Source organism: Octodon degus, unplaced genomic scaffold, assembly GCF_000260255.1.
Source record: "Octodon degus isolate 3935 unplaced genomic scaffold, OctDeg1.0 scaffold00428, whole genome shotgun sequence".
Taxonomy (NCBI): Eukaryota; Metazoa; Chordata; class Mammalia; order Rodentia; family Octodontidae; genus Octodon; species Octodon degus.
The window spans coordinates 408,860-419,413 of NW_004525004.1; the positions used below are offsets into that span (position 1 = coordinate 408,860).

General features: G+C 44.0%; 1 protein-coding gene across 1 annotated transcript in view; it reads left to right on the top strand.

Moving 5' to 3' along the window:
- Positions 1 to 3,720, top strand: part of LOC101573868 (cytochrome P450 2B4-like) — a 38,135-nt gene extending 34,415 nt beyond the window's left edge. The window contains exons 7-9 of the mRNA XM_023708656.1: positions 1,824 to 2,011; positions 2,417 to 2,558; positions 3,489 to 3,720. Of these exons, the coding sequence (XP_023564424.1) occupies positions 1,824 to 2,011; positions 2,417 to 2,558; positions 3,489 to 3,694 (536 nt within the window). The 3' untranslated portion in view covers positions 3,695 to 3,720. The remainder of the gene's footprint in view (positions 1 to 1,823; positions 2,012 to 2,416; positions 2,559 to 3,488) is intronic.
- Positions 3,721 to 10,554: the final 6,834 nt, after the last annotated feature.

A 10,554-nucleotide genomic window follows, 5' to 3' on the forward strand; every position in this document is an offset into this window, starting at 1 on the left:
CTTTTTTGTAGATCTTTGTTGCAGTTATAACCTTAGCAGGTACTGAGGTCCAGGTGCAAATCTACAACATTTGGTATTATCCCGCAGTGCCTGGTTGGGCCTGGCTGCTGTGCTCAACTCCTTCCTGCTGTTTTCCCTTGGTGATAAACGTGCTGTGTCCCTCTGGAATATTTTCTACTCCTGGACTATCTTCGTGGTTCTATTCTCTACACTCTCTGCAGAGATTTCAGCTGCAGGGTTTCACCACAGTTCTGTATGCCAGGCCTGAGGTGAGCCTGGAGGCACAAGGTGGAGAAGGGGGCAGAGGCAGCTCTCCCACACACTCATTGGGCCTGGGCTACGACTGGATCTGGGGGTTCCAGGAACGCAGCAGAAATTCCTAACTTGTGTGCAGGGTGTTTGTGGGTATTACGGATTGATGGAGGGCATTCCACGGGGGTGGAATAGGGTCTCACCCCCGCTGAGCTTTGCCTCCTACCCATAGTAGGTCCTGCCAGCACAGGGTAGCCAGAAACTCTCCCAGACAGTCACCGGGCCTGGGCTAGGACAGGATCTGCAGATTCCTGTTAAGTGGCAGAAATTTCTACTTGTGGGTATGGGGTAAGGGAGGTGCTGCGGAGAGGTTGGAGACGTCCCAAGGGGTGGATGAGGGTCTCACCGACACTAAGCCTGGGAGGGGACTTTGTTCATCTTTGCATCACATTGCAGATATTGTACTTTTTTTTCTGGCATTCTAGTTGTTTTTAAGAGATATTTTCCTACCTTTTCACTAGCTGCAATTGTGTGTTCCAGGTGTGAAAGTCCACTTTCACTTTCAACCAAAGGGGATTGTCAGTTTGTGATTGAAGTTTCAATTTCCTGTATAGCAATTTGAATCTGCTTAATGCATTCTGTTTCTTTCCTATATTGCTCATTGAAGGAATCCATCATTTTTCTATTCTCCTCTATTTTTATCAGTGTCTTCTTTAGAAGCACTTATTGCTTCTTTCATCATAGTTAGTTTTATTCTACTTCAGAAAAGATTTCTGATCTGTGTTCCTCTATATCTTTCTGCAGTTGTTTCTTTATTTCAGACGCTATTAATTCAGAGATTTCAGGTGTATGATTTCCAATTTCTTCTATGCTATTTTGTCCTGCATTTGTTCTAGGTGGGCTCAGGGCATAAGAATGCATTTGACTGTTTCCCTTTGTCATAGTACTGTCTTCTGACCTTTGCTGTAGAGCTTTGATAGTTATTATCTTCGCACCAGGTCCCGAGGTACCAAGTTCAAACTCATCGAGGTTCGTGTTGCTTGGGTCTAGCTGCTGTACTCAATTTCTTCATGTTGGAGACCTTGGAAGTGAACCTGCTGTGCCTCTCTGGCAAGATGCTCTGATCCTGGAACAGCTGGATGGGTCTTGCCTCTAGCTACCCTGTAGGGAGTTCTGCCACAGGGTTCTACACTGGGCCTACATGATGGAGGAAGTTTGACACACACGCCAGGCCTGGGAGCTAGATGGAGTGATGATACGGTGGGCTCCGTGTGGTCCCACTCACACACCAGGCCTAGCAGCTGGTTGGAGGGAAGATCAGGAAGGGCCCAGCCAGCCACACTCACAAGCTGGGCATGTTTGCTGGTTGGATTCAATTAGATTATGAAGGGTGTGAATTCTTGTTAATTTCTCCCTCTTTCTCTCACCCACAGCTGATTGTTTTGAGAGTATCATTGGTACTACCCTTTTCTGAAGGTTTTTTCTACTTAAATGGTCCAAAGACAAATATGTCCTTGGTGTGATGAGGTGGGCTTTGTGAGGTGGGCTTCATTGTCCCTTATTCTGTGCAGAGAGAGTCCAAAAGGAAATTGAACAGGTGATTGGTTCACATCGCCAGCCAGCCTTGGAGGACAGAACTAAAATGCCATACACTGAGGCAGTCATTTGTGAGATTCAGAGATTTGCGGACCTCCTCCCTATTGGTGTGCCCCACATGGTCACAAAAGACACTGCCTTCCGAGGGTTCGTCCTGCCCAAGGTAAGACAAGATGGGATCCCACATCTTTGTGTGAATCTTTTTGGATTCTTCCTTAAAATGTATTTAGTACAATGTCTGTAGGGTTTTATTACACAGATCAGATTCATAATGATCCTCCTGTTTTCAGCCTCCCAAGCACTGTGATTACAGGTGCATGCTACCACACAGTCTTAGTCACCTTCTCAGTGTGCCCTGGGGGGCTGGCTGGCTGGGCATGTGATGCTGCGGATTGAATTCTGGTCTCTGTGCTTATTCTTTGGTATCTTAACCCATATTTGGACCTCTTGTCTTTTTCTCAATGGGGAAAGCTTTTTTCTGTTTTAATTTGTTTTATCCATTTATTTATGTCTTTTCATTGGAAGCCAGACCATAGAAATCTCTTTTGATCTTTTCATGTTTCCTCAGAACACAGAAGTTTACACAGTCCTGACTACTGCTCTCCATGATTCATGTCACTTTGAAAAACCAGATACCTTTAACCCAGATCACTTTCTGGATGCAAAGGGGTCACTGAAGAAGAGTCCAGCTTTTATTCCCTTCTCTATGGGTAAGTTGACCCATTTACCCTATCCCTCATTGTGGAGGATGACTCCCCTGCTCTCTGCAACACAAAGGATTGCTTGCTTTTGTTTCCTGGACACTTTATTTTAGCCCACTTGCTTTAACCCAACTATCTCAGTCCATCTTCACTCCTACCCTTGCGGAGCCCTAAACAATGAGATTGTCTCAAATGAACATCTGGTAAATCAAATGTCCATTTTTCTTATTGTTTATATGAAATAGTTCCCCAGCAAAATGACTTTTTTCTAGAATTTTATTTTGAGTTTCGTCAGTGACTTTAGTGAACCTGTGCAATGGCCTCATCCATGACTTCATTCTCAGTGAGAGTTGAGAACAGTGGGGTTGCAGGAAAATGAGGCAAGGGAGAGAGAGAGAGAGAGAGAGAGAGAGAGAGAGAGAGAGAGAGAGAGATTGGCAGAGAAATAGATAGGGATATATACAAACAGACAGACAGACAGACACATAAAGGCGCATAGTCTCAGAAACACATTACCAATCAGAAAAAAACACAAAACTGATTCCACACTGTAGATGCTTAATATGAACGAAGCATTAGTTTGTGTTCTTATGAATAACAACTTTACACTTATAACAGCCCTATGAGCTGCATAGTACTCTTCTCTTATGAGAAATAAAGAACACTGTGTATTTACCTCATATAGAACTACTGCACCATTTAGAAATTTGAAAAGAGTCAAAACTACAAACTTCTGTATCTTCTAACTCCTATTGAATACTGAATATCCACCCAAAGATCTATACCCAGTATCAGAAAAACTTAGAACCTCCTCCCAGTGCATGCAAGGGTGCAACTCAGAGCTCACACCTGTGCAGTGAGTACATCAGTCTAAGCTTAGGGCTATGACAGGGCAGAGAACATTACCCTGACCCTTACTGTGATTCTCTGTGCCCACAGGGAAGCGCCTTTGTCTTGGAGAAGGTATTGCCCATGCTGAATTGTTCCTCTTCTTCACCACCATCCTCCAGAACTTCTCCATCACCAGCCCAGTGGCTCCTGAGGATATTGACTTCACACCCCAGGAATTTGGTATTGGCAGAGTACCCCCAGCATACAAGATTTCCTTCCTTCCTCACATGATGGACTCAGGGCAAAGGAATTAAGGATTGCAGGTTCATAAAGTGCCTGAACTCTAGAGAATGGCCCCTCACTTCGTACATCAGAAAAAATCTATTGTGAACCATCACTCTTCCTTTCCTGGATACAATTCCATGCAAAATTATCTTTGTGGGTTTCTGTCCACAATGCTGCAGTTTTTCCAAGGTTCTGTGTTGTATTCCTTTCTCTTGTGAATAGAGATGAAGAAGTCAGAACTAGACTAACAAAACTCAAGCCCTTTATGCTGACTATATAGAAGTTACGGGTTAGAAGGGATAAATTTTCTGTATGACTGAGTGCAGTTCTGAGTCCCAGGATACAGCTCAGGCTGAGTAACTTTTCCTTGCCAGTCTTCATTTGTCACCTCCTTGTGATGTGTGTTCTGTACTAAAGGGTTCTATGTAAAAATTCCCCTCTCTGTGGACCTGGTAGTGGGTGCAGGGTACAGGCCCATTTTACAAGTGAAGAACAGAGGTAAGGCAGTAGCAACAGCTGCCTGTGATCACAATGCCAAAATGCAGTAATGGATTCAAACCGCAGCTCAAACTCTTCACTATTGCACAATTGAAAGAAGATCGACTTCACGTTGCATAAAATAGACCTAAAGTGTCCATTTCAGTATATTTAGTTCTTTTACAAGGTCATACAAAATTTACTATCTAGTTTCAGAAATATTTTTCATTCCCCACCCCAACCCTGCACTTACTAAACAGCCAGCTAATTCTGATCTCCTTATCCAGCCCCTGGAATACTAGTCTGATTTTTGTCTCAATGGAATTGCCTTTGGACTTCTTGCATATTTTCATGTAAATGGAATAATAAAAACTGTGGTTTGTTGCTTGTTCTTTTCTTTAAAAAGTTGCACAAGATTTTTCAGATTCTACGATTTTGAGGAGAGGAGACATATGTTGTGTGTGGCCTCCCTCATTGTCCTGCTTAGGTGATTTTCCCTGCTTTTTTCTCTGTAGAATTCACCCTCTGCCTCTATCCTTTTCACTGTGTGATTCTATATTTGTGTTCTGGATTTCCTCCCTTTTTGTTTTAAGTCTAAGAATCAAATAAACCTGTAATGTCTAATCACCCAATCATAAAGTGATGTCTATCATTTTTGTGTGTTATCTGTGTATTGTTCAGTTCCTAGGACCTATTCAGCTCACTCTTTGGGAGAGTCTCTCCCACACTTCCATGCCAACACCACGTAGGGTCAACCTGTTGTGTTCTTCGCTCTTCCATTCTGAGCACCTGGATCAAGTTGTGGCATGTGATAGTTGTTGAAAGCAGATGCTTAGGAAAGAATGCATAGATGAACTATTGACTAAATCAGTTACCCCTTAACATCTTCCTTCCAAGGGAGCCAGACTTCTGCTGTCAGACCATGTCACTATCTCTGTATCTCACTTCCTTTTGATATAAGAAAAAATGTTCCTATTCCCAAAGGGCCCAGCAGTGCCAAATCTGACTTTAAGTTATCCTCCACCTCTAGTGCTCTCAGAGTTTTCCTCATGAATATCAGCCTACTTGCATCCACACTGTGGAACCAGCCTCCACAACTCCCACTGGCACTAACACACTTTTCAAAGGGAAGTGCTTTGCATTTAGGAATTTTTCCCTCGAAAGCATTCTGAGTCAGCAGGTAGTGAAGAATTGGCTGGATTTGGAACTCACCCTTAACGTGGTGAACACTGAGCTTCTAGAAGGCCTATAAGTTATAGGCTCTCTGTATGCTCTGGAGTTGTTCTAACGTTTCTGCCAAGATAAATTCCTGGCACACAGATAGCCATCAATCATAGGAAGAAAACAATAAGCATGGCTGTATGCCTTCCAAAGAACACCAAAGAGCAGACAGCAGGCAGAGGACCTAAGTGATATCTAACTTCACCCTCTTTTTCATCATGATTAGCCTCTTGTTGCTCTGTGTCTGCAGTTTCCCCATTTCCAAGGGCAGCCTTCCACCTGAACCCTGGAGTCCACCTTTGCTGGGGGACATTTTGCAATAGACTCCAAGGATTTTCTGAAGTCCTCCGAGAAGGTAGGATGAGGTGGACAATGGCTGGGAGGGCAGGTGGTGGCAGAAGGAAAAAGAGTTCAAAGGGCACGGGTAGTTTGAGGTCCCAACTTTAGGTCGGAATTTTTAGATGAATTTGTGAGTTTTGTTCTTCCACCTACCTTTGGGAGCAATATACCCACTTCCACAAGCTTCTGGAATGTCTATGAAATGGATGAAGTAAAAATGGTTTGGAGGAGAATATTCATAGATTTGAAGATTTCAACTTCCATTGATGGAAAAAGGGAAGTTTCTGGACATTGGATGTGTAGCATTATTGCAATTAATGATTTAAGGCTAGGAAAGTATTGTGAGAGCAAATATCAGGCTTATAGAGGAAGTACATGTTTGTGAGGCTTGACTGGAGTTATAGAGTTCAAATCTGATCTTCCTGAAGGAACTACAGTAGTCAGAGCTCAGGCTAAAATGAAAGATAAGACCAGATATGAATGTGAACAACTCTTCCCTTGAGTGCCACTGTGATATGAGCATCCTGTCTTTACAGCTTCAGGAGACATATAGGGGTGTCTCCACAATAAACCTGGGGTTCTAGCATGCTTTTGTACCATGTGGATATGAGGGATCAGGGCGTGCCTGGTGAATCAGATTCAGGCTTTCTCTGGCCAAGGGGCTATCAAAACCACTTCTCAGAGAACTTCCACCTCATTCTCGAGACACCACAACCCCTAAAGACCCATCCATCATCTTGAGTGAGAACTTCTGCGATGCTCCATGGACAATCCCAGATGCAGTGTAAACCCAAGCAGCACAAGTGTGTGGGAGAGTTTCCATACTCTCCTGCACCTGATGGAACCCTCTGGACCCAGCCCAAACCCTGATTGTGAGTGAGAACTTTGACTTCATTCTCTGGACCACTTAGGACCCAGCCCAGGCCTGGCATACAGTCCTGGGGTGAAACTGTAGCTGAAGTCCATGCAGAGAGGCTAGGGACCAGAACCACCACTAATCCAGGAGCAGAATATCTTACCAAAGGGGCACAACAGGATCATGCTCAAGGGCTGAAGAAGAAAGAAGCTGAGCATAGCAGCCAGATCCAAGCCAGGCACAACTAGATGAATTCAAACTTCATATATCTGCACCCAAATTTCAGTAAGTGCTAAGGCTATAACTAAACCAAAGCTCTACACCAAAGGCCACAGGACACTGCTATACAAAATGACAAAGAGGAGAAAAAGGCAATCTTAGGCCCCAAGGCCACCAAGAAAAAGTACAGAAGACAATAGCACAGAAGAAATTGGGAATCACACAGCTAAAATGTCTGAATCAACACATCTGAAGTAAAGAAACAACTGTAGATATGTAAAGAGGAACTCAGATCTGAAATAACCTCTGAAATAAAAAAAGAAATCTCTGAACAAATAACGTCCAAAGTAAAGAATTAAATGCAGAGTCCTAGCCCAGGTCCGGTGAGTGTGTGGGAGAGGTTCTGGCTACCCTGCGCCGGCGAGACGGACTACTCGTCCCAGTCCAGGCACAGCGTGGGTGAGACCCTCTTCCACCACTTTGGGACACACCATAACACTCCGCAGCACCTCGCCCACCCCACCCCCCAAGTAGGAATTTCTGCCACGTTCCGGGAACCCCCAGACCCAGTCCTAGCCCAGGTGCAGTGAATGTGTGGGAGAGCTTCTGGATACCCTGCACCTGCGGACCAACTACTACTCCCAGCCCAGGCACAGAGTGGGTGAGACCCTCTTCCTCCCGCTTGGGACGCCCCACACGACTCCTGCAGCACCTACCCTACCGTGCCCGCCCAGTAGGAGTTTCTGCCGCATTCCGGGAACCGCCAGACCCAGTCCTAGCCCAGGTCTGGTGAGTGTGTGGGAGAGCATCCAGCTACCCTGGCATCAGGACAGACTACTAGTCCCAGCCCAGGCGTAGCATGTGTGAGACCCACTTCCACCCAGGTGGGACACCCCCCACCACTCTGCAGCACCTCTCCCACCCCGCCACCGAGCACGAACTTCTGCCACGTTCCAGGAACCACCAGACCCAGTCCTAGAACAGGTCCGGTGAGTGTGTGGGACAGCTTCCTGCTTCCCTGCACCAGTGGGACAGACTACTGATCCCAGGCCAAGCACAGCGTGGGTAAGACCCTCTTCAATCCCCTTGGGACACCACACACCACTCTGCAGCGCCTCACCCATGGCACCCACTGAGTAGTAATAACTGCCACATTCCAGGAACACCCAGACCCAGTCCTAGCCCAGGCCCAGTGAGTGTGCGGGAGAGCGGCCTCTGTCCCCTACACCACCTTGTCCCCTCCAGGCTCAGCTCAGGCCTGGCATACAGGCCAGTGGTGTAACACTGCAGCTGCAATCCCTGAAAAGAGTGTAGAGGATAGAAATATCCAGCTAGTCCAGGAGCAGAACATCTTGCCAAAGGAGCACAACAGATTCACCCTTAAGGGCAGCAGCAGGGAGGAGCTGAGCACAGCAGCCAGACACAAGCCAGGCAAAGCTGGATAAATCCAAACTTTGTAGATCTGCAACTGAACTTCAGTACGTGCTAGGGTTATAACTACAACAAAGATCTAAACAAAGTGCTACACAAAATGACGAGAAGGAACAAAATGCAACCTCAGAGCCCAAGCCCACCCATAACAACTGCAGAGGACACTAACACAGAACAAATTGGGAATCACACAGCTGAAAGTAATGAATCAATGGCTTCTAAAGTAAAGAAACTTCTGCAGAAACGTATACAGGAACTCAGATTGGAAATGAAAACAGAAATCCCTGAATTAATAGCATCTGCAGGAAAGAATCAAATGCAGAAACGTATGGTAGAAACCCAGTGCCCACGTAGAACAAGTGGGGAGGATACTAGCTCAGCTCAAATGCATGAAATAATAATATTGATAGTAAATAAGCAACAGCAGAAAGATATAGAGGTAATCAGGGTGCAATTATTTTCTGAAATAAAAAAGAACTCCCAGAACTCATAGCATCTGAAGTAAAGAAGCAACTACAGAAAAAATGGAGGAAACCCAATCTGAGAAAAACACTGCAGTAAAAGAATTTATAATTGTTCTAAAGAAGACATTGATAAAAAAAAATAGAGATTAGAAAAATGATGGATTCCTTGAAGGAGAAATACAGGAAAGAAATAAATCGCATGAAGCAGAGTCAAAGAGATATAGAGGAAATTAAAATCTCAATCACAAGCTTGCAAAACCGTTTAAGTGAATGTGAAGAGAGAGTTTCAGACCTTTTTTTTTTTTTTGCTCTGAATGCCCTCAGGGGTGGATTGGCTGGCTGGAGTGTTGCGGGGATCTAACGACAGCAACCTGAGACTGACAGCTTTGTGGAAGCAGCCACTTAAAGAACTGAGCTAAGGCCAGGACCCCTAGTTTCAGATCTTGAAGATGCTGGTGCACCTAGTAAAAAGGAAAGAAAGGATCTCTTAAAAACAACGAGGATGAAGGAAAGAATAATCCATCACCAGGAAGATGATGCAAAATGAACAATGTGAGACTCATAGGCATCAATGAGAAAGAAGGACTTAATACAAATAATATAAAAGAAATATGGGCAGAAGTATTAGCAGAAAATTTCCCAAATACGAGGAAACAATCTGACATTCAGGTAACTGAAGCATACAGAACGCCAAGTAACCTCAACCCAATGAAAAACACACCGAGACATATAATAGTCAAGATCCCAGAAATTCAGCACAAAAAGAATATACTGAAAGCCACTAGAGAAAAGAAGCAGATCACATTCAAACGAAAGCCGCTCAGAATTATGGACAACTTCTCTTCACAAACAAGGCAGGCAAGAAGAGCATGGAGGAGAGCACTTCTGGTCCTCTATGAAAACAAATTCGAGCCCAGACTACTATACCCTGCAAATCTCTCAAGTTTGATGGAGAAGTGAAACACTTTCATGACAAAAAACAGCTAAAGAATTTCGTGATGACAAAGCCAACTCTACAAAGGCTACTGAAAGATGTTCTAGGGAGGAACCAAAATGATCAGAATTCTACGAATGAGATCAGAAGCAACCAACTAAATAGACTAAGCAATTAAACACAGGAGAAAAAGGAGTAAACGACAACGGGTAAATAATATGTTAACCGTAAATCAGTACATCTCAATTCTAACCATTAATGCAAATGGACTCAATTCCCCAATTAAGAGAAATAGACTGGCACAGTGGATTAGGAAGCAAAATAAAACAATATCCAGTATACAAGAAGCACATTTAACTTATAAAAACATTCATAGGCTGAAAGTCAGAGGATGGAACACAATACTACATGCCCCAGCTCCTCAGAAAAAAGCAAGGGTAGCTAGTCTATTCGCAGAAAGTCTCAACTTCAAACCAACAATGATCAAGTGAAATAAAGAAGGCCACTATATACTCGTTAGAGGAAACATTCAAGAGGAAGAGGTAACACTCATAAATATGTATGCATCAAGCACGAGAGCACCCGACTTTATAAAGAAAATCTTAATGGACTGGAAAAATCTAATTTCCAATAACACAATCTTAACAGGAGATCTTAACACGCTCTTATCTCCAAAAGATAAGTCAACCAGACAAAAACTTAGCAAAGAAATAACAGAACTGAACCAGAGCTTGAAACAAATGGACTTGGTGGACATATACAGAGTGTTTCGCCCAAACACAGCTGAATACACATTTTTCTCAGCGGCACATGGGTCATTTTCTAAAGTAGACCATATATTGCTCCATAGGACATGCTTAAGTATATGCAAGAAAACAGAAATTATCCCATGCACATTATCTGACCACAGTGCAATGAAACTGGAAATAAATGACAAAAGAAACCAGA